Raw genomic sequence first — 21101 nt, 5'->3', positions numbered from 1 at the left:
TCTCCTTTTAACGCGTCGTCTTATTTACATATTATTTACGGAAAGGCAAATATGATCTCTTTCATAGAAAACTTTGTGTCAAATATACATCACAATCAAATGAAATGCGACACAACATGGAATGTTTTTATTTTGAAAGTTTCAAATCTACTGCTTTCAAGTAAAACTTACTTTCAGGTGGAACAATCCAGAGACCGAATGTTTTGAATCAGGGGTGTCCAAAAATGTTCTCCTTTTCTTGCTGTCTGAATCATTTATCTACTAACGACTGTTACACGCCAAGCCTGGCCCTTTAAAGAGTAATTTTATGGAGGATGGAGTATTGCAGTGCCGCACTTTGCCACAGGGGGCGGTGTTGGTCCAGGAAGTGAATGAGAGCGGTGGAGCTTGCGCTTAGCGCACTGTGCGTTGGTGGTAAAAGCAACGAAAAGAGATCGTACCTGTTCAGTGTGTGTACCGCGGTTAAGAGTTCAGTGGACAAGGGAAGAGGATTTAATACGACGTAGCATCAGGAAAGTAATATTAGCTTGCTCAAGCACACTGACATGGTCACAATACTATACTACATGAGCCAAAGTTAATATTGTGCTTGAGTACATTTCAGTACTTCTGTATTTTTACGTTATTAAAAGAAAAAGTGTACTTCAATTTTCGCACATGCAAAATGTTAATGACGTCACATCCATTTCAATCTGATTTTCAAAGCATTCGTGGCTGGTTCAATTCCCGGCCAATGCATTGATAATGATTCTTTCTCCCATGAATACTATTCTTTATATTTACTATTAGTTCATTATTGTAGGAATGTAATTAGTGTTTATGCACCGCCGTAGGCTGAGTTAACCGCATTCGCGTGGTGTAATGCAAGACGATCCCGTGACGTCATAGAAGCGGCTCCTCACCAACAGCAGCCAGCGATGGCCGCCGTTGCTGTTCTCCGTCCTCCCTCCCAGTTTAATTTGGATTCTTAACCTCGACATATCCACACAGACTACCCACGCGCACAAGACGGTAGTGTTGAACACTGACAGATAAAAACGCGGGGAGGCTACCTCGCTCGCGTCGTGGCACGTTAGCAGTGTTAGCTTAGCCAAAAGTTTTAGCCTTTTTTGTTTTGTTTTTTTCCGAGATTCCGCGACAAGCTTTTCACACTTGAGACGGTCCACCAATGTCACAGTTGGTGTAAAAAACACGAGCCACTCTTTTGTGGGGGATTCATGGCCGTGAAGGTGGAAGACGACACCTAACGGTAAGACGCCGCCTCACCTGTTGCAGTGTTTTGTTTTGTTGCTCGAACGGTGGAGCCCGGCTAGCTTTCCGTTAGCTCCCCCAATGTAATTTGTTTTGTGGGCTTGTCAAAACACACACTCATTGTTTATTTAACACGGACTAATTGGTGCTTGACGCCCAATTGTGTGTTAGCGGTGACAACAATGCAACTGACAAGAGCAGACGGCGGCGAGGGTTTTAGCCTAATCCGGTCAAAGATGGGGCCGTTTCCCAATGCTCGAATCGACAATAGATTTTCTTCGTAATGAAGAAATTCTGGTCGTAAATAATATTTGGATTGAAGCGGACGAGGTAAGTAGGGCTTGATTTTGTCTTTGTGGGCTTGTGTTGCCATAGAAACACGCCCATTTGCTCTGTCAGGGGGGTTGTTTTGACTGGATTTACATTGTGGATCCCAGTTGACATTGAATGCCGATGTCCATGTGCAGTGAACCCCAGTTTATTATTTGAAATGATCTTTTGCATGCGCTAGTTCCAATTTAAAGCATTCCTTTTCACCTGTTCTCTCATAAGACTCTTGCTCACACAATCATTTAAAACAAAATGGAACGCCATATGTGCTTGCTCCAAGCTACTTTTCACTCCGAATTGAAGTTTAGGGTCACACTGACACACAAAACAAAACACAAATAGGCATTGTACATTTAAACACAAAAAAAAAAAGATTCAACCACACCCTGATTTTGTCTATCAAAAGTCTGAGATCTTAACACTAATCTTTATTGCAAAACAGCCTAATGGAAATTATGTTGAGATAATTATAAAGCAACTACTACTTTCCTGCACATGGAGCACAAACAGAGCATACAACAACCTCAAACGTGGAACCTCTCGGCGAAGCGACAACAATAAACTTTATGAATAAAGCCTCCAGCGCATTGTGGTGTTGCTAAGTGACCACGCTGTGCGACCAGGAAGTCCTCAGAGCAACCTGTTGGTCTCATTATGTCAAGTGTCTCGCCTCAGTTGCTTAGTAGCAACTTTGAGGTTGGTTAATCAATGGTCATCTTTGTAAATCTTTTGTGTGTTGCCTGTTCCTGAAAATGTGTCTGTGAGCAAGATTATTTGGATTGTGAAAAACGTCTTCCTCTCCCTTCCCAAACCATTCACGACAGTGTTGCTTTGCTGAACTCAAAACAAAATGGATTCCAAGTGCGACGCATCCGAAGACGACTGGGATGACAACGGAAGCCAACGGTCCCTCCGGAGCAGGAAGAGTCGAACCTCCGCCGGTAAAAAGCAAAAGCTCTACAAGAAATACCAGGACAGGATCGAGGCTGAAAAGGTGACTCCCAAAAGCGAAATGTACCCCACCGATCCCGACCGGGACCAGGCGTCAGACGGTGAGGGGCGCCGGAGCAAGGGCACGTCTTACTCGGACGACTACGACAACGAGTCGGAACGTTCGCTCTCGCCGTATGCGCAAGACCAGACGCTGTCGCCCACGCCGCCGCCGGCGCGCGCAAACTGCATTTCCAGCAGTTCGCCCTACAACACAGGTTTGACACACACCTGGGAAGGTCATGTTTCAAGTTTATCTGTCACAATGTTTTATATCCATTTTTTTAATCCTGTTTTAAGTAAAAGATTATTTCCGTTTTGAACTGTGTATTTTTGCCATGTTTTTCACAGATTCTTCTTCTTTTTATATATATATATATATATATATATATATATATATGTGCATGTCAGGTTTGGAGAAGCGGGTTCGAGCCCGCCCACCACGTCCTGGCCGCAGCCGTGCGACACGGTCGCACAGCAAAGACTCCCTCCCCCCCAGAGACCTGGACCCCCTGACCAGGCAAATGCTGTCGGGCCGTCTGCTGAAGATCAACGAGTTGCGCAACGTGCACGGCGAGCTGCAGCTGCGCATCGCCGAGCTACAGAAGGAGAATCGTATTCTTAAGCAGGTACACTCATCTAAAAAAAAAAGAAAAAAAAAAAAGAAAGGAGAGATTAACTGCAATTTTGAGTTAATGGATGATTGTAATCCAGTCCTCTAGTAATTGACAACGGCGTATTTCAGCTTCAGACGCGTCAGGAGAAGGCCCTGCAGAACTACACGGACGCCGAGAGCAAGATCTCCCAGATGCTGTCTTGCCACGCCAACGAGACGCACGTGCTGCGCGAGCGGTTGCGGCGCACGCGGGAGCGGGAGCGCGCCGCCGAGCGCCGCCTCAAGGAGAAGGAGGAGCAGCTGCTGAGGAGCCACAGCACCATCGGACGCATGAAGAAGCTGGTGGAGCAGCGCGAGTTGGGCGCGCGCGAGGAGCTCAGCTGCAAGCTGGACCAGGAGAGGGCGCGCACGCACGAGGCCGAGCTCAAAATTAAGGTCGCCGCCCGGAAAACCGTCAACGTGACATGAAAATAACAACTATTTGTATTTAGTTCAATAGCTCGCTACAGTTCTGTACTTAATAAAAACGTACACTTCCTGTAAATAGAATATAAAGAATTCAAAGGGGAAGTCGAGTCCAAAACGTTCTTTCCGGTATGTTCTATGCCGCAGCCCCACCAGTCTAAAAATGACATTTTTATTAATATTGCATTTGTAGAATGTGAACTAAGCAGGCAACTTCACCCGTTTTTTATCTCAGTTTGCCAATTGCTGTTGACTGAAAACAACATCACAGTTGCTCAGAACTCAGGTGCCCGACGACCAAGCACGGTTGACCCGTTGTCTGGGTTTGGTCATGTGACGTTTGTGAATTAAGCCTTACACAATAATGTATCAAAATACCATGTTAAGACTAGCGGGGCCGCATATAACATATTGTTGGAAATTCCTATTAAAACAATTTGCAACATAATTTACTGGACATTGTGCTACTCCTTCTGGTGTGCACACTTTGGCCACAACTATATGAGCTGCTAATATTACTACTGTATATTATTTTACTTCATTTTTTTTTTGTTGTATTTATTGTAACATTTTAGCGTTTTTTTTTTTAAATTTATTTGATCACAATTTTAGTCATGAAGCTGAATAAGCAAAACATCTTTAAAATTTTCAGCTATTTAATTCATTTTTCTACATTTTAAACACATTTTTAGGAGCTGGAGAGGAACATGGAGCTGCTCAACGGCAGCCACCAGAGGCAGCTGGCTGCCGAGAGGAAGAAGACACTCAGTGCACAGGAAGAGATCAAGAGTCTGCAGAAGGAGCTGGAGCGTCTGGCCATCAAACTCAGGGTGCTTACGTAGAAACACGCCAAGCCATGCATACACTCGCGGTGGCCTACAAGCTCCAAACGACATTCCCAAGCTCAATTCCAGTGTAATCTGTTCCCAACCGTCTTTTCTCTACGTTTGGTTGTGCTTCTTATGACCGCCGCCACTGAAACACACTATAAAAACACAGCACATAGCAAAGAGCATCTTAGCATCACGATGTCCTCTTTTCCAGGAAAAAGAACGGGAATTAGAAACCAAGAACATCTACGCTCACCGCGTGGGGAAAGTCTCACCGAGGAAAGTCACCGACGGCGAACCGAAATACAAACGTGAGGCAAAGATGTCCTTCAACGAGACGGCTACGAGGAGGCGCGCGGCTGAATTTATTACGATTTTAGTCTACAACAGGACGCACTCCAAGGCGGTGCAGACGTACGGCCGCAGCAGCAGCAGCCCCGATTTCCCCTCGCCTCCCCCCGCCTCGGTGGAGTGCAGCGATCCGGCCCCTGACGGATACCTGTCACTCAAGGTAACAGCTACCGGGATCTCCCTGATCACTTTTTGTAACGACAACAAAAAGTGCTCTAAACATCTTATTTAGGGAGTTGGGATTGAGTGAATAATTCATTGCATTTGGAATCATCCACTCATTCCTTAATCCATAACAAGTGAACAGCTCAACTTTAATAGCTATTCCTACCAGGGATTAACCTGTACGTATTACACATTCAAACTGTACTACAAAATGGAGAAGTCAGCTTCTCGAGTACTATATCTTTTTGTTTCTTTGCTTTGACATGGCCAGCAGGTGGATGGAGTGGACAGTGGAGCGAAACCAAACCCGGAGCGCCACAAGACGACGACGAGTGAAAATGAAAGAGGCTCGAGGGAAGTGAAAGAGTCAGAGGAGGAACATCAACAAAACTCCCAGGATGTCCTTGACGTGAAGGCCAACATATTCATAGACGGTAAGACCAGTCCACAAAAAGTAAAAAAAAATAAAATGTATATATATATATATTTTTTTTTTTTTTTTGCTTGCATCACAAAGCAGATCAAGCAAGAGACTTGAAAAACTTGTAAATTGAGGCACTACTGTATGTCCAGTTCATTTTTCTGAAAAAAAATCTGACCAAACTCCAGAATTTCAGATTCTGGCATTCCTCATATTTGCGCATGTGATTTTCCAGACTGGGAGAAGGAAAAGGAGGAAGAAGGCAGCTTCTTGACCAACCTTCGCAAGAGCGTCCACGTCCAAGAGGAAGCGGAGCGCTGGAGGAACCACCACGACAGCGTGGACGCTGGCAAAGCGCGTCGCAAAAAGGACCAGCTGTTGGCCAAGATGCGAGAAATCGACCTGCAGAAGGGCGACGCGCGGAACGGCGTCTTGGTCGACTCGCCCGAGTCCACCGCGGCCCCCGCAGAGACGCCGCCGTCGTCGCCAGGACGGCGGCGAAGTCTTACCTCTCTGAAGGCCAACGATGACTTGGTCTTCAGAAACTATGCGCCCTCGTTCGGGAACCCTCGCCAAAGCGTAGCCAGGGAGGACAGCGACCACGCTCTGGAGGCCATCGGCATCTTCAGCCTGAAGGGGGCCGAGGCGGAGGAGAAGAACAAGAAGTCGGTGCTCATGCAGCAGCTGTTCGGCTCTCTGGCGGCGCCTCTGGGCGACGCCCGGACAGCGGAGCTGCTGGACGACATGACGGGCGGGGTCGGGACGCGGGCAGGTTCGCGGGCAGGTTCGCGCGGGGTGGGGCGCCTCGGATTCAGCACGCCTGCCGCCCCCATGAGCGCTCGGCACGTGGTGGACAGCCGTCCTGCCGTCCGCGTCATTCCTTCCTTTGACGACGACATTGAAGAGCTCACCTTGTAACTTTTTTTTTTTTTTGAGAGTTAGTTGCACTTGACATTCAGGTTTTTCGTGAGCAGACATCCATAGACATAAACACAATGATTCATATTATTTCCTTTCTTTCCAACAAGTTGTTTGTTATTTGTTAGTGCTAGTAGCACATTTCAGTTAATTTATTGCACCGTAAACAAGGACAAAATGTTTTTTTCAGATTAGTTTTTTTTTGGGGGGGGGTATTTATTGTGACATTTAGTTCATGATTAAATATGGACCTTTTCAAAAATGATCTTTCTAAGTTTTGTGATGGACACATAATGGAACTTGTCATTATGTACACTTATTCTAGAATACAATGTAGATCAAGAATAAATGTATGGGGGGGGGGGAGGGGTTAAACTTATACACGTTTTCATTTTCCATGAACCAGTTTGTGTGGGATACATTCCAGACTTAACCTCACTAGTTGAAAAGAACAATCTATAGAACTTAAAAAAAAAAGTAAAAAAAAGTTTCAACATATTATAACTATTAAAATCCGAATTGTGCGTCAAACATTTGTAGTTACCAGATTAAAAGTTAGTCATTTGTTTTGGTGTCTACCTGTTAGACAAATTCAAATTGTCGTGTGTCAACAATTAGAGGCATTCATTTGTGTACTACCTTTCAATTAAGGCATACAACGCCGATTTGACACATCCAATATGGCGAAACAGACGTATCCCAGCCACACAGATTTTCTATTCATTTGCAATACCTTTTAGGGCAGACTGACACACGCAATATGGCGGACGCACCGACGTTACCCAGCAACGGGCCAACTCGCTTGAGGCGGCGGCGTACGTATCCCCGGACCTTTCCCCGCCCCTTCACCGGTAGCTCCCTGTTCCAAAACAAGCTGACCCTCCTTGCAAGTACCCGAAATGGGACGGAGGGAGGGAATTAAACAAAAACGCAGCGAGTGGGTCTTTTTCCCCCCAAAGAGGGGCTCCATATCCATACGGTGGTCTTCACTCGTGTACTTGGTTTCTGAAAAGTTAGTACAACGGTTGAGACGACGAAAGGACATTTGAACAAGTTTCAATAACGAGGAAGTGCGTTTGATGTCAAGCAGCGCTTCACCTAGATGAGTCACGTGGTAAGAACTACCTGTCAATTGTTAATACAAAACGTTTGAAATAGCTTACAATAACTATCAATTATTATTATTATTTTTTTACATTTACTAGTAACATTTAAATAAGTTACTCAACAAATGCCAATGTCAAGTAAATCTAACTAGTCGTGGTTAGCATGTCAAAGTTTCAATCTTGGCTCACATAAAAACATGCATATTATTATAATAGGTTCATTGAACACTCCAAATTATCCATAAGTGTGAATGGTTGCCTTTATGTGCCCTGTCAGCACAGATAAGCCGGGCAGTAAATGGATGGATGGTTGAAAAATAAAATGCCTTCATGTGAAAATATGCTGACTATGTTGTTTAATTTACGGCTTTGTGGGAAAAATGAGGCAAACTTTCCATCGGTCAGACCAGTAAGGTTTTGGCAAGCCATAATAATCACCTCCATGTCTTAATGCAAGCCTATCATTACATGCAATGAGCTCATTGCCGGTCAGGCCTGTTATGGCTTATTATGGGATAAAGGGAGCGCAAATGGCCTGAGACCACTTTTACTGATTATTATTATTATTATAACAACACGGACATTGTTTAGGCTGCCTTTGATGAAGCTTTCATGTCCGTTTCTTAGTCCAAGTCAAGCAAGTTATTGAATTTAGTGACAACAAAACGACTACAATCCAATTTTCGCTTTATTCCCTTTTTTTCGTAGGCAAACCCGTTCAGGCAGAAAACAAGTTAATTTGTGTCAAGCTTGTTAATGGCAGCTTGATTTTATCAGTGGTAATGATCAAATATTCAATCTTAAGATTTTTTTTCTTTTTGGATTTTTTTGTGTATGGCAGCCTATTTATGCAGGAAACAAGTTGGGTATGTATGAATGCTTTCTTTGAAGCGGTGCAGCAGCCTGTAGAGGAAGCAAAAAAGCCAGGTTCTTTGTTTTTAAATGACAGACTGAAATCAAACGGCTGAGTCAGGTACAGTACCGATGCTCTTATGTTGCCATAGCAACTGCAAAGCCGCCGTTATTTGATATGTGACAAGTCAATTGGCTTAATCACCACAATGGAGAAAGAGAATCCGCTAACTACCATAATAATTATTTTCACTTTCCCCGATGAACGACTTTTGGCATATTCTCTCTCTCTCTCTCTCTCTCATCTAGAGATCTAAAGAACTTGAGGAACTCTTTAGAATGTTTTAGAAAGTGTGCTGAAGAAGCGCTCCAATAATGGAAGCCTCCCGGGCTAGTCCAATCACATCCGAGCAGGAGGCGGGATGCGAGGAAGACGACCGCTCGCATTCAGGTGATCATCTCCTGACCCTGAAGGCCCTGACGGAGAAACTGAGACTGCAAACCAGACGACCTTCTTACCTGGAATGGAAAGCCAGGGTGGAGGCGGAAAGTGTCCGAAGCTCGGGTAGCGGAGAAGCGGAAGGCGGCCGCAAGCGAGGGGACTCGGACGTGATCCGGTGCAAGTTGCCATCGGGTGTGTTGAAGGCCTTTGAGAACGTAGATGAGGCTCTCAGTTGGCTCAGGAGAGAACTGGTAAGATGATTCCCAACTTCTGAAATGTTATTAGAAACCAAGAAACTTGCTCCGACTCTGCTACTTTACTTCTGGCAACCCGTCGGGGCAGCACAAAGTTGGCCACGAATAAGTGATTTCCTTGAAGACAAAAGTTGGGCAAAGTTAAGACAATGCAACCTTGACTCTCTTCCCGTTTCTTTCCAGCTTTGACCAAGTGCAGGCCCGTCAAGGCAGCAAACAGGTTTGCCTGCAAGCCTGTATAAATTCCCTCTGTGCTTCATGACGTAAAAACTACAATACAATCTTCACGCTGTCACCAGTATTTTTGTTGTTTTTATATTTTGATGGCAGCCTGTTTTAGCAGGGGACTAGATAGGTCTGAATTTATACTTCTGGAGTTAAATAATCTAATCACATAGGGATTATCATCAATCTTAAATTTGTATTTGTTCATGTTCAGTTTGCAGCCCGTTTAGGCATCTGACACCGTTGAGACTTAAGAGTTATCGAATCTTGACCTATTTTATAATAAAAATTTTGGCTGCCCATTCAGGCAGCAAACAATTTGGCCCTAATGTATGCTTTGTTTGCCGAGTGACAGCAACTACATCGCATCATCTCCAACAATAGCCAAAAATGGATGAATGGACCCAAGTTGAAAGAAGCGAGAGGAAGCCCGTTCAGTTTCCCGCAAGTGTGACTGCCTTCGCTGCTGCTCAATTAGGCAAAACACATTCACATGAGCATGTTCGGCACAATAGTTGAACACAAAGACCGCGCACAAATAATAAAGTGATGTGACCAGAATGAGATCATGTCGAGGGATCGCGGAAGTCCAACTGTGAGTTTTCTCTGCGGATTTGGTGGCACAATCAGGCCTTTTCCCGGTTTGCTTTCCAGAGCGACATGCGAATGCAGGACCAGCATCTGGCGAGGCAGCTGGTTCGTCTACGCGGCGACATCAGCAAGCTGCGGATCGAGCAGGCGTGCCAACTGCACCGCCGCATGCTCAACGACGCCACCTATGGCCTGGAGGAGCGCGACCAGCTGTCCGACCTGCCGTGCGAGTGCCCCGTCACGCCGGGCCTGGGCCTCTCGGCGCCGCTGCGGCTCATCGGAGTCACCAAGATGAACATCAACTCAAGGCGTTTCTCGCTGTGCTAGCTCGATATTAACGTGCGGCATACAGACGCTAACGCTAGCCTATTGGAATGTAACGGAACACAGCATGCCTTGAACATACTTCGACCTAATAAAAGAATGTACCGAGGGTGCAACTGCAGTTGTTGATGCTTTTGTCTCTGTGTTACAAGTGACTGAAGTAACCAACGGGAACCCAAACCACCCCAATTGAAAGCATAAACCCTTACTGCAAACCACGCCGAACCTACCTCTAACTCTAACCAACACAAAGTTTACCCTGAACCAAAATCCTCAGCCCTAAGCAAACTTTGACTCTAACCCTTAAACACTGGGCAAGCCTAAACTCAAACATCATCCATTCCTGACCACCCTTAACCAAAACTAATTCTGCGCTATGACTGACCATAACACCAACTGACATCCCAGTACACTTGTTTTAAGTACATATTTGCTAGCACATTTCCTACAAACTACCCTATTTATATCTGGAGCTATAGCAGAATTTAGCTTGGTTAAATAAAAAGGTTCTGACATTTCAAGTTTGAAGAAACATCAGCACGGCTAACTGATTTACGCTAACGCCATCTGACAATGGAGCCCCCCGCGGGGGCCCGAACACGGAAGAAAGTCTCTTCTAATGACCCAATCCGACCGGGTGATCATTTTAATAAAGTCTCTGCAATGTAAAAGTGCCAGAACAATCCCGTCAACGCAGACAAATGGGATTAAGGATTAACATTACGGGAGGCCAATTAGGATGCTTTCAAGGACTTTACGCCGCGTTGTTAATAATTCATTACGCTCGCTCAGCATCCAATTAAGATGTGCAGTTACATGCTAATTGCGTGTGATAAGAAACGTGTTGTGCTTTTCATTGTCGTTATCGGAGGACTTTGCACGTTCAGGAGATTCGATTGGCTCACGTAATGGAAGCAAGACCCCGTGAGGGTCGGGTCTGGACGGAATGTGCTCCAGCCAAGCGGCCAACTTTCCCAACTTTGATGGCATTAGGAAACTTAGCTTTGACGGAACACCAAGTAAAGTTTCAGGCTGGTCCGAGCACATGATCGGTCAAACGCAATCACGATCAGAAGGCACAAGCAGGAAATTCAAAAGCCCTCGACTGTAAAAGGACAACAGTGTTACAAAAATGTTGAAAAAGTAGCTGTTTTTAATAAACACGTGCACAACAATTCCACGGCGTGTCCGTGCGTGGGTCAACTGTGCGACAGTTTGAAAGGCACAATTGGGGGTAAACGCCAGTTGAACAACCCAACACTTGAACTCAGAGTCTGCCCATATTCTTCCAGAAAAAATGGGTATCTCCCCTTAATTGACAAAAAAAGTGAATGAAATCTTGCCATAACATGTACATCAACTGCTGATTACGGACAGGATCTAAAAGCCCCTTTGTCAGGAAACCTGCTTGGTGAACAAGCGGCCATTTTGGGTTCCCCGTTCCTCTGTTTGGGAAAACCTACTTGGACAAAAAGGGGCTCGTTGACAGCATTTTGGTGGTCAGTTGCCGAGTAAAATTAGTGTCGTATTCCCCCGCAAATTCAAAAATTTGCCTTTGTTGGGAACCTCTGCTATTTGCAGAAATTTCACCTATTCACAACTTTTTGTTCTTTCTGAACCAGCCTATGCTACAAGATCGTGGCCAAGCCCCGTCTAAATTGCAAAGCAGTACAGAAACGGGTCCAAGGACATATATGGAAGTGATGGATCTCTACTGAGATTTGAACTTTGCATGTTGGGGAGGACCTCCGTTTAGCATGGGTCGTTACGAACAGTCTTTGCAACATTTTTGTGAAATCAAATGATCTGGAAAGCACTTCTTGTCAAGAGGAGATTGAAATATTTTAGGATCATCGTTTTCGGTATATTATTTATTGTATAAAATATTTTTAAGGCTGCGCCAATTACTGAATAGGCAATTAACACCACCAAAAAGGTCTATAATGGTCTCTATGATGGTGTTCCACAAGGCTCAATACTTGATACAAGATAATACGTACTATCAATATGTCAACTACATAAAAAAAATATAGATTTAGTGTCTCTCTACCAATATCAAAATAGTTCCTTACTTGGCACCAAGTCATGGCTTTTGGCAGCATCTTAAGGCATCTTGGGCATTTTGACAAGGCTTGGTCACCAACTTGGAGTGTTTCAGAGAGCGCAAAACAGAGGGTAGTTTCAAAAACTAAAATCCACAAATTGCGAATAGGTGGGGGAACATTGTACACTAATAAACAGGGGGGGGGGGGCGACAACATGTCAGGAAAACAAGTAATAAGGCAGCAATAATAGAAAATAATCAAAATAAGAAAAGCGTCAGTCATGACTCCATACACTTGTGAGGAAACGGTTTGTCGCTACATTGCTGACAGCAGTGGCAGATACTGCCTATAAGAGAGTACAAAAATAACAGCAATAGATTGACTGCATGTCACCGTAAGTGCATTTGATTGACTTCATATGACGACTGACCTTCAGTGTGATCACGTGACCAACCAGTTCAGTCTGAGGGGGCTACGGCGTAGCGCCTTCGCCGTCCATGCTACAGCCGAGCGCTTCGATGTCGTTGCTGATGTCGCTGATCATTCGGTCCCACTCGTCGCCCTCCGAGGCCTCCCCGACCTCCTCCGGGCCCTCGTCGGAAGCAGCGCCGTCTCCGCCTTCGACGCCTGCCGCCGCGCTGCTCCCATTAGCGGTGGGGTCGGAGGCGGAGCTGGCCGCCCGCCGGTAGCGGCCAAAGCTGTCGGTGATGATGCCGCGGCCGTCCTTGACGCCGATGGTCTCCAAGAAGTTCTCAAAGTGCTGGTTGTCCTTCTCGGGGATGAAGGGACGCAGGCCTGACGACCGGGCAACAGCAATAAGATATACCGTTAAAGACGCACAAAATGGAGTTGTTTTGGGCTTTTGACGTTATCACTATAATTTAGTTACGAGTTTTTTCTTTTTCTTTTCTTATACAGCACCTTATAATGCTTGTACAACTAACGAGAATGCACTTGTTGCTATTTCACTACTGCATTAGCGTAGGTTAGTGATGGACAACAGAGAAGTCATACCAAGCAGGAGGAACTTCCTGCTGTCACCGTAGAGCTGCCGCAAGTTAATGCAGAACTCGTGGATGGAGGAGCCGTTGCGGTACTCGTGCAGCAGCGCGGCAAACTGCTGGATCTCCTGGGAGGACAGTTTTGTGCGGAGCTGCACGGCACAGAATTGTCAGCAGACTCATCAAATGGAAGGTTGCAAGAATGTACAACTTAAGTCTTTGACTGCCAGACGTTTTCAGAAAAGGGATGCCGTGGGTGCCAGCCGATTTAAGCATTTTTGACTGATCTTTCAAGGTCCACAGAAAATTATGTGTTTGGACTATGGAAACACACATACTACCAAATGAAAGATTGGACATCTTTCATCAGAAAAAAAAAGTTTGTATCTACCTTATTCAGTTTTTCAGTAATCAACAATAGAAAATGGTTAGTTTCACCTCTGTTTTGAAAAAAAACGTCTTTTAACGTCTTTGGCACTCCCCCATAGGATTTTACTAAACGTTATTTAACGTCAAAGAGTTAAAGTTGAAAATGGTTTGAAATGGGTCAAGCAAAGTGGAAAAAGGAGGTCAACATGTAAAATATCTCTTCATTTGGGAATTCTGTTGAATTTTGGGAATGCACTAAATATGTAACATTTCTGTATAGATTTGGAAACGTTATCAGGGAAGACATAATATATAAATATTTTTTTTAAGTGTTTCCACTAGTAATCTTGATACTGTAGGAATTATTTGCATAAAAATGTGACGTTGTGGAAAAAGTATAAATTTTAGGAATAGGCTCCAAGAACGAGGTGAATATGTTGGAGGGAGAAGAGCAAAACAATTTTTTTTTGGGGGGGGGTACAGAAATCAGTTTTCTCACAATAACACTAATAATTGTGCCTGCGCAAGATTGAGGGCTGTTGACGAGGTCGTACCGTGGTCATGTAGTCCTGGAGCAATTCGGCGGCTGTGGTGCTGAGCTCCCCTTCGCTCGCCGCCTTGGCTTGAGGAGAGGCGGGGCCGGAAGCCGACGGGGAGCTGCTGTCCGCTTCCATCGATGCCCGGAATGGACTGCAGGGTGGAGGAGTTTCAGAGGTAATAACTGTCACGTACGCCGTGCGGAAAAAATAAGAAGGTGAGCACTTACAAAGGACTGGTCTCGCCTTCGAATGATTCTTTCATGTCGACTTTGCTTGATGAGTCATCTGAGGAACACGACAAAGTTAGTACTTGAGATTGAGAACATGAGGTGCACCTTTCGCCCGCCCGTCTTTCTCTCTGACATGTGGCACATGATGACGCACTCTTAAGGGAAGATGCTTTTTCAAGGCGGTCCACACCAAAATGCGGTATAACAGTCATCAAAACTTGAAACCGCAATACTGAAAATTCAAACCGTTTCATTCCCGACAATCCGTTTCGAATGCTTACCGCTGTAGAGGGAAAGATGCCTTGTGGGCGTAGTGGCTCCGTCAAAGATGGCTCGGTCCAAGAAGTCGATGGTGGACTCGGTGTAGACGATCTGGAAGACTTGGCTGAGCAGAAGGCACAGCTCCTCTGCGGCTGCCTGACACACACAACATTGAAAACATTCACTACCCACGCGTGCTTTTTTTTGGGAGCTAAGCAGAGAAGTCTACCCGTGATGAACAAATTTGTGATGATAACCATCAGAACAAATAACAGAATTATTTTGCAACATTGTCTGGCCGCGCAGTGCAATAACAATAACAATAACAATTCCAATGCGACATACTTTGTTGTCGACGGCAAGGACGAGCAGACAGCAGACTTCCACCAGCACGGCGCCGCTCTCCGACAAGGAGCTCAGCGTCTGAGACTTGTTGAGCTCGGGACAGGAGCTGGGACAAGGAGAGCCGCCAGATTCCTGGGCTGAGGAGCAGACAATTATTGTTTGGCGCGCGACTCATCGGGCCCCGCGCTGTCGTTCGTACCCGTCTTGATGACGACCAGGTGCAAAGAGTCGTCCCGGATGTAAGAGACGGCGGCGATGTCGTGGATGGGCACCCTCAAGATGATGTCCTCGCCATCGCGCCACACCAGCTTCACGTTGTACGCCGACAAGCTCACCACGGCGTCCTGCTCCGATGTCAGCTGGCCTGCCAACTGATGCGACTTCTGCGGACAGGAGTGACGGTCGTCGGTAACTTACAGCCATCAACTTTCTACAGCACTTGTCCTCATTAGCGTCACGGGTGAGCCGGAGATCTTAGCTGATTTGAAAGAGAGGCGGGACAGACACGCCTAACTGATTGGACATGCACGTGTAACATTTTTAACTTTATTGATATTAACAAACATTTGGTCTTTTTACTCGTTTTAAAAATTGCACGTGGCCCTTAAACGTGAATGTTTTGACGGCCATGTTCTCAATCCTGTGCTAATTCAGATGACTTACTCTTGCATTGTCAATGAACTGGAGGACTTCTGTCCTGCTTGATGGGTTCAAGTATCCTGGCACTGATGTCAGCTGCCCCAAATACTACAAACAACACAGCACCAAGTTGTTATATCAAAACGTGTCAATAAAGTTGAACGTGAGAGGAAAAGACTTGATTGTGTCGGAGTTTGCCTCACTTTGACTTCCTTCTCGATGTAGTCATTGAGCAGGATGTCGGGGTCGATGCGGTGGTCGGGTTGCGAGAGAGAGACCGTGTGGAGTGCCCGGCGCTCTGCTGACTTCTCTTGTGCCTTCTTGTCCCGTCCCTTTTCGCCCTTCAAGAAGACCCGCTTGAAGGGGGACACAATACCAGGCTGAAGGGGAGGGGGGAGCAGGGGGGGGGGGGGTCAGAAAAGATTGAGACACTTTACAGTACGTGTCGTCACAAAAGGGATGGCAACAGAGCCTCTCGTATTCAGATCATTTGAAATGTGGGACAGCAACAATTGCTTTCATTTAATCGTTTAAGATTTACGGCTTACAGACATTATGACCCTTACTACAACATAGGTTAGTGACAGTGTACAACAAATTCCAATTTAAGAAACAATTCGTGCTACATCTAAGCACGCTTCTCAATAAGTCTATTGCTTAGAATTTAAAGATCCTACCTCGTACTCCATGCGACCGGATGCTAGCAGTCTTGCGTGATTGTTTACGCTTATCACCTGTTGCCTCGCGCTATGCTAGCACAAAGTGACAATGTCTAACACCAAGACACGTGAGCCACAACAACAGAAAAGGGAAGCGTCTCGCCACTGCACGATGACACCAAAAGAGGAAGTGGAATGCCGCAGCATCCTGTGATGACAGCGGCGCTCAAACTTGACTGCAGAGTCCACGGAACAACTCTGCGGATGACCACTGCATTATTCAACACGGTGTAGCTGCCTTCACACAACAGGTGCATTAACATTGCATGTTTGAAATGTGAGCTCACGGCTGTTCGATTTGAACCCAGTGCATTGGCACAACATTTTAGAAACATCGGAACAAAATAATGTTCATCTTAGTGTTGCTTTGAGGCAAAACATTTTTTTAGGACTCTCAGTCTGATATGACGTTGTGGAGGCCATAAACACCTGTTTGTAATTATTAATGTCACCAGATGCAGCAATTTAAATGAAAAAAAAAGACATGTTTTGGCAAAAACACAAAAACAGTGAATGTTTTAGAGATTAACAGAGGTTTAACAAAAAATAATCATAATAAATATAGAAAGCACATTTTTTGTGCCAAACCGTGTATTTGGCAATTCACAGCACCAATTGCGCCAAACATCACTGCAAAAGTAAAAGGAGGAACATAAAAACTATTTTCCATTTCCAGGGCACTGATTGATTTTCTGCACATGACAAATTCGTGAATTGTAGTGGAGTTGTATAAATTTATCTTTAATTACAGCATGGAAAAATGCAAAAATATATTCTGTGTATGTAGAACAACAATTTGTTTAACATTTATCATAAAGGTAAAGCATCAGACTTCAATCCATATTGTTATAATTCTGCATGAAATATAACGTAATTGAAGCCACGTCATAGTTGGTTGACAACCCTGATTTTTAATTTGACTGACGTGTGAATTTAGTCATTAATATCATGATTCATTACTTTCTAAATAGCACAACTCACTATCACCCTCAAGCTGCGCAGACGAGAAGTGCAGCACCACTGACATCATTGTAACGGACTACAGACAAAACAATCAAACACATTTATTCCTTATGAAAATATGGATTCCACAGTATAGAGGGGAGCCCGTTACGTAACAGTATTATTGAGCTAAATCAGTGTGACGTTATTCGAGTACACAAAGCTAAATCTCAGCACCGCAGTACTAGACCCAAAGTTTGTTCATGTACACTTAATATAATAATGTATTATACGGCACAAGCAATATGATACCTTTATTTGCGATTTTACGAGACGGACTTAACTTTAGCGTCCAACTCAACTGTATCGATGAGCGCAAGCGGGTTAGCATGCTAGCCGGCCAATGGTCAGTGAGTGGGCGGGCGGCTGTAAAAACAACACCCAAAAGTGTTGACTTGCCTTTTTCACTTTTTTCACATCTTCCTCCATGTCTACGACGTGGTCCTCTTCCTCATGTTCTACTCGCCGCCTCCTCCTCCCCAGTCCAAGCGAGACAAGACATAACCAAAACCAAGCTTTTCGGGAACACCGGGAATTCCTTCCGACGTTAGCTTAGCTTATTAGCCTAGCATGGGTGAAGTCAGTCCGAATTTGGGGTGAGGGCTAGGCGCCATTCTCATTTTCGGACCCGTCCCGAAATCCTTAGGCAGGGAGGCGTCATGCGAGCCTTTCAATTTTAATCCAACAGGGGGTTATTTAGCTAAACGCCTCTATGAATACTCGGGGAAACAAAGTCGAACAAAACAATCCAAACTTTTCAACCGTGCCGCCATTTTGGGCGTCGAATGCGGCTAAGCAAACACTGTAGCGCCCCCTCGGTCCAAGTGGCGACACGCGCCTACTGCATACTCAATAATATTCGAGACGTGAGAAATCTTACTCGGCTCTCTCTCACACACGCACACAAATCTTTCCGGGGTTGCTGCGCTGGAACTCAGCATCCACAAAAGCTGGATTCAGCGGATGCTTCACTGCGTTGTAATGCTTGAGCCACAACAACTTCAGCTTGTTCAAAGGCTTCAAGCGGAAGATTATGACGCTCAACAAGCTGAAGCGTGAATTGTCCTGCACGATGTCCCTGTGTTTACACACAAAACAAAATCCAGAAATATGACATCATTTATACGTTGAAATAGAATGTATCACAAATTCACAATTGAAGTCAGATTTTTATTTCAGTTACAATGGGACATAAAAATGTGAACACACACTGTGGCTGTATTGTACTTTCAAATACCATATTTATTTATTTTTTCTTCTGGGATGAACAGTCTCGTATATGAATCTACAGTAAGGCTTAACATTATATTTTCAGCATAATAGTTGTCATTTCTTCTAAAAACAAAAACCATACAAAATGAACGTTAGCACCATATGTTATTCATTATATTCATATTGTTCCCTAAAACAGGGCAAAAAGGTACAATACTGGACATCAGCCTTGCTTATTTTTTTCCTCCTCTTCCCCATTAATTATTTACTCATGTTTTATATTTAACCACCACAAAGAAATCCTCACGCTGTAGCTTTTTTTTTTTTTTTTGGGGGGGTAATACGGCATCCATAAAACTCATATCACCCAGAGGTTATTTAAATACACACCCACAAGCTAACACAACCTAGAAATTGAGGAAATATAAAGAAAAGCAACATTTTCCATAACAATCTGTAAATTAGCAGCAATTGACATGACACCCATAGTTGTTCGTTTGCGATATATCAAGTCCAGGTTCCGATAAAATGTCACAGCCAAGTCTACCATAATAATAAAAGAAATCAATACACACAGATAAAAGGACATATAGATGACAGGAAGTTACAACACAGCAATCACGTTCTAGATATATAGACTTTTTTTTTTTTTAAATTTCCATCAGCAGTTTGTGCTCCAAAATCTAGCTTTCATTGTCCCAGATTAAAAACAAACAAAAAAACAAGTGTATGCTGAGAACAATAAACATTCACATCATGTGAAGACTAGCTGTGGCAAATAAAAATGGCACCATAGAGAGTTTTGCGGTAGATTGTGTGTGGATTGAGGTGCTGGCGCTTTTGACGTCTTGTTGTTTTTGGGCTGTCTCACTTTTTATGCTCTTTGTAAAGCCCCGAAAGTGAACTTGTCGGTCCACAGCATTAGCACCACTGGATGAGTTTGTTCAGCACCGGGTTGTAAATGCACTATTTGCTAGAACTGTAACGGAGAGTGGCGACATCAGCGTGTGGCGCTAATCCAGCGCGTCCCGCTGCTGCACGTCAATGTATACATCGGAGGGGGTGATGGAGATGGACATGCATGCTGAGAGCTGGGGACAAAATGAGGTGGCTGCAAACTTGTTGTTTCATCCTGACGGACAGAATGTTTTCGTAAGCCAGAGAAAAAACAAACTTGCAAAAAAATAAAAAAATAAAAATCGTCAACAATCACTGTTCATGGCTGACATCTGTTGTGCTCAAAAGCGTACTTGCAACAAATATGGATTAGCTTCACTTGATCAGACACATAATGGAACCTCTAAATTTGGAATTTCATCAATTTTGTGCTTTTTAGTACGTGTATATGGATGTGAGATTCTTTGTCCAATCAATTTTCAGTCTGTGTTGCCATGTCATTGTAATCTGCCCAAGGCCTTTACAATTGCTTGTGCTAGCATTAGCCTAATCTATTTTTGCAATGTGTCTTGTTTCTTTAAATTGGCAGGGGCAGCCTTCAGTGACTTCAACATTTGTCCCTCACCTGATTGGTTGGCCAGCAAAGGCAAGGTAAACACGTATGTAACGATCTGCATTAGCATCCCGGTGAGCATGTTTTGTATTTGAATGTTTGAGGTGTTTGTTGTTATTCCATGAATGTGGATTTTCTGAACTTCTCAGGACAATTCAATTGTTGACGTGGTGCAGTTTAGCCGTGGAATGGTCATCGTTTGTGATGTTTCCAGCGCGTGGTGACATGACTTCAAAAGTCCAACATCCTTGGTCCCTTGAAAGGTGCCAAATAGATTTATTATTAATTTAATGAGTGCTTGCGAGGCATCCCAGAATGAATCGACTTTAGAGGCTCCGCTGTATGTGTGAAAAAGCAGGAAATGCTCAATTCAAGTAGAGAACTTGCTTTTTTCTGCCTGGGGGGAAAAAAAATCCTTCAACGTACCGTCTTCTACGCAACCGCAGAATGACGACAAAATGGTGCATAAGCCGACACGGTTTTGAGCAAATCGTCATCTGGTTCGGAACGGGTTCGGAACGGGTTCGGAACGGGTTCGGCGAGACGACCGAGTGCGATTCAATGGTGACGAAAGTAAGGTAAAGACGCTGGCTCGCCGTTTGCGGGTGCCGTGGCCGGGCCGAAGCACCCCGAAAGTTAGAAGGCACAACAAGGACTGAGAAGAACGAGCTTCTTGTTGAAGCGCTCTTGCTGTGCGTTGCAGATGCCGCTCGCAGGTGAGGAAAATGTTTTGCGAACGTGACGCCATCACCACCACAACTTGCAGGAAGAGGCTTCAACTTGCAGTCTGTTGTCGTTTGCTGAGCTCTTGGATTCCCTTCATCACTCAAGTCAGCTAAGTCAAACATCCAAAAGCCAAATATACAGATGTTGACTTAAGTCAAGGCAGCACTGTATTTGGTTTCTGTCTGTTCGAACCCTTGTTACAAGATTGTACTCTAGAAATATGAAAAATACTGTCTATGTCCTACAAACTCAGGTTTTCGAGGAAGTTAAATGAACTAACCCAAAAAACATGATGCACTCTTTTTTCAGTCATAAAAATAACCCATGAATCACAGTGTAGTCGCACCTGATTTGTTTGTGTCCGTGTTTGCA

At 44.5% G+C, this 21101-nt stretch overlaps 3 protein-coding genes and 1 long non-coding RNA gene across 8 annotated transcripts; 3 read left to right on the top strand and 1 right to left on the bottom strand.

Annotated features, from left to right (window-relative positions):
• Positions 1-199: 199 nt before the first annotated feature.
• On the top strand, positions 200-6602 carry lca5 (lebercilin LCA5). Of its 2 annotated transcripts, none has more exons than XM_077552091.1 (9): positions 200-1249; positions 2406-2789; positions 2983-3200; positions 3317-3622; positions 4345-4482; positions 4697-4793; positions 4863-4993; positions 5273-5432; positions 5655-6602. In XM_077552091.1, the coding sequence occupies exons 2-9, from the start codon at positions 2432-2434 to the stop codon at positions 6335-6337; spliced, it is 2091 nt and encodes a 696-aa protein (XP_077408217.1). In that variant the 5' UTR covers positions 200-1249; positions 2406-2431; the 3' UTR covers positions 6338-6602. The 2 variants fall into 2 exon arrangements, with proteins under 2 accessions (XP_077408217.1, XP_077408216.1); XM_077552090.1 differs by having other exon boundaries at positions 203-1249; positions 5270-5432.
• Positions 6603-6724: 122 nt separating this feature from the next.
• Positions 6725-10252, top strand: fam167ab (family with sequence similarity 167 member Ab). Its single transcript, XM_077552103.1, has 3 exons — positions 6725-7451; positions 8605-8988; positions 9871-10252. Exons 2-3 carry the CDS (start codon positions 8671-8673, stop codon positions 10132-10134), a joined length of 582 nt encoding a protein of 193 aa, XP_077408229.1. The 5' UTR covers positions 6725-7451; positions 8605-8670; the 3' UTR covers positions 10135-10252.
• On the bottom strand, positions 8912-18126 carry ccm2 (CCM2 scaffold protein). Of its 4 annotated transcripts, none has more exons than XM_077552102.1 (11): positions 17681-18126; positions 15764-15940; positions 15585-15668; positions 15121-15304; positions 14922-15058; positions 14597-14732; positions 14313-14370; positions 14101-14236; positions 13191-13329; positions 12607-12971; positions 8912-9007 (listed from the first exon to the last, which is right to left on the bottom strand). In XM_077552102.1, the coding sequence occupies exons 1-10, from the start codon at positions 17708-17710 to the stop codon at positions 12649-12651; spliced, it is 1404 nt and encodes a 467-aa protein (XP_077408228.1). In that variant the 5' UTR covers positions 17711-18126; the 3' UTR covers positions 8912-9007; positions 12607-12648. The 4 variants fall into 4 exon arrangements, with proteins under 4 accessions (XP_077408228.1, XP_077408226.1, XP_077408225.1 ...); XM_077552100.1 differs by lacking the exon at positions 8912-9007 and adding an exon at positions 9079-9108; XM_077552099.1 differs by lacking the exon at positions 8912-9007 and adding an exon at positions 11267-12522.
• A 1896-nt stretch (positions 18127-20022) lies between these two features.
• Positions 20023-20989, top strand: LOC144039848 (uncharacterized). The gene is made up of 4 exons (XR_013289545.1): positions 20023-20077; positions 20153-20266; positions 20450-20581; positions 20707-20989. It is a non-coding gene; the product is annotated as an uncharacterized LOC144039848 (long non-coding RNA).
• The last annotated feature ends 112 nt before the right edge of the window (positions 20990-21101 follow it).

The sequence above is a fragment of the Vanacampus margaritifer genome, chromosome 19 (assembly GCF_051991255.1).
Source record: "Vanacampus margaritifer isolate UIUO_Vmar chromosome 19, RoL_Vmar_1.0, whole genome shotgun sequence".
Taxonomy (NCBI): Eukaryota; Metazoa; Chordata; class Actinopteri; order Syngnathiformes; family Syngnathidae; genus Vanacampus; species Vanacampus margaritifer.
This window is presented reverse-complemented; position numbering and strand designations above follow the sequence as displayed.

Bases quoted from the DNA above. Each gene is read 5' to 3' on its own strand.
- lca5 (XM_077552090.1), top strand. From the start codon at position 2,432: ATGGATTCCAAGTGCGACGCATCCGAAGACGACTGGGATGACAACGGA. The intron at 3,201-3,316 runs GTACACTCATCT...GGCGTATTTCAG, and splicing joins AGAATCGTATTCTTAAGCAG to CTTCAGACGCGTCAGGAGAA. The intron at 5,433-5,654 runs GTAAGACCAGTC...GTGATTTTCCAG, and splicing joins GGCCAACATATTCATAGACG to ACTGGGAGAAGGAAAAGGAG.
- fam167ab (XM_077552103.1), top strand. From the start codon at position 8,671: ATGGAAGCCTCCCGGGCTAGTCCAATCACATCCGAGCAGGAGGCGGGA. The intron at 8,989-9,870 runs GTAAGATGATTC...TTTGCTTTCCAG, and splicing joins GTTGGCTCAGGAGAGAACTG to AGCGACATGCGAATGCAGGA.
- ccm2 (XM_077552102.1), bottom strand. From the start codon at position 17,710: ATGGAGGAAGATGTGAAAAAAGTGAAAAAG. The intron at 15,669-15,763 runs GTGAGGCAAACT...TGTTGTTTGTAG, and splicing joins ACATCGAGAAGGAAGTCAAA to TATTTGGGGCAGCTGACATC. The intron at 12,972-13,190 runs GTATGACTTCTC...CCCGGTCGTCAG, and splicing joins CAGGAAGTTCCTCCTGCTTG to GCCTGCGTCCCTTCATCCCC.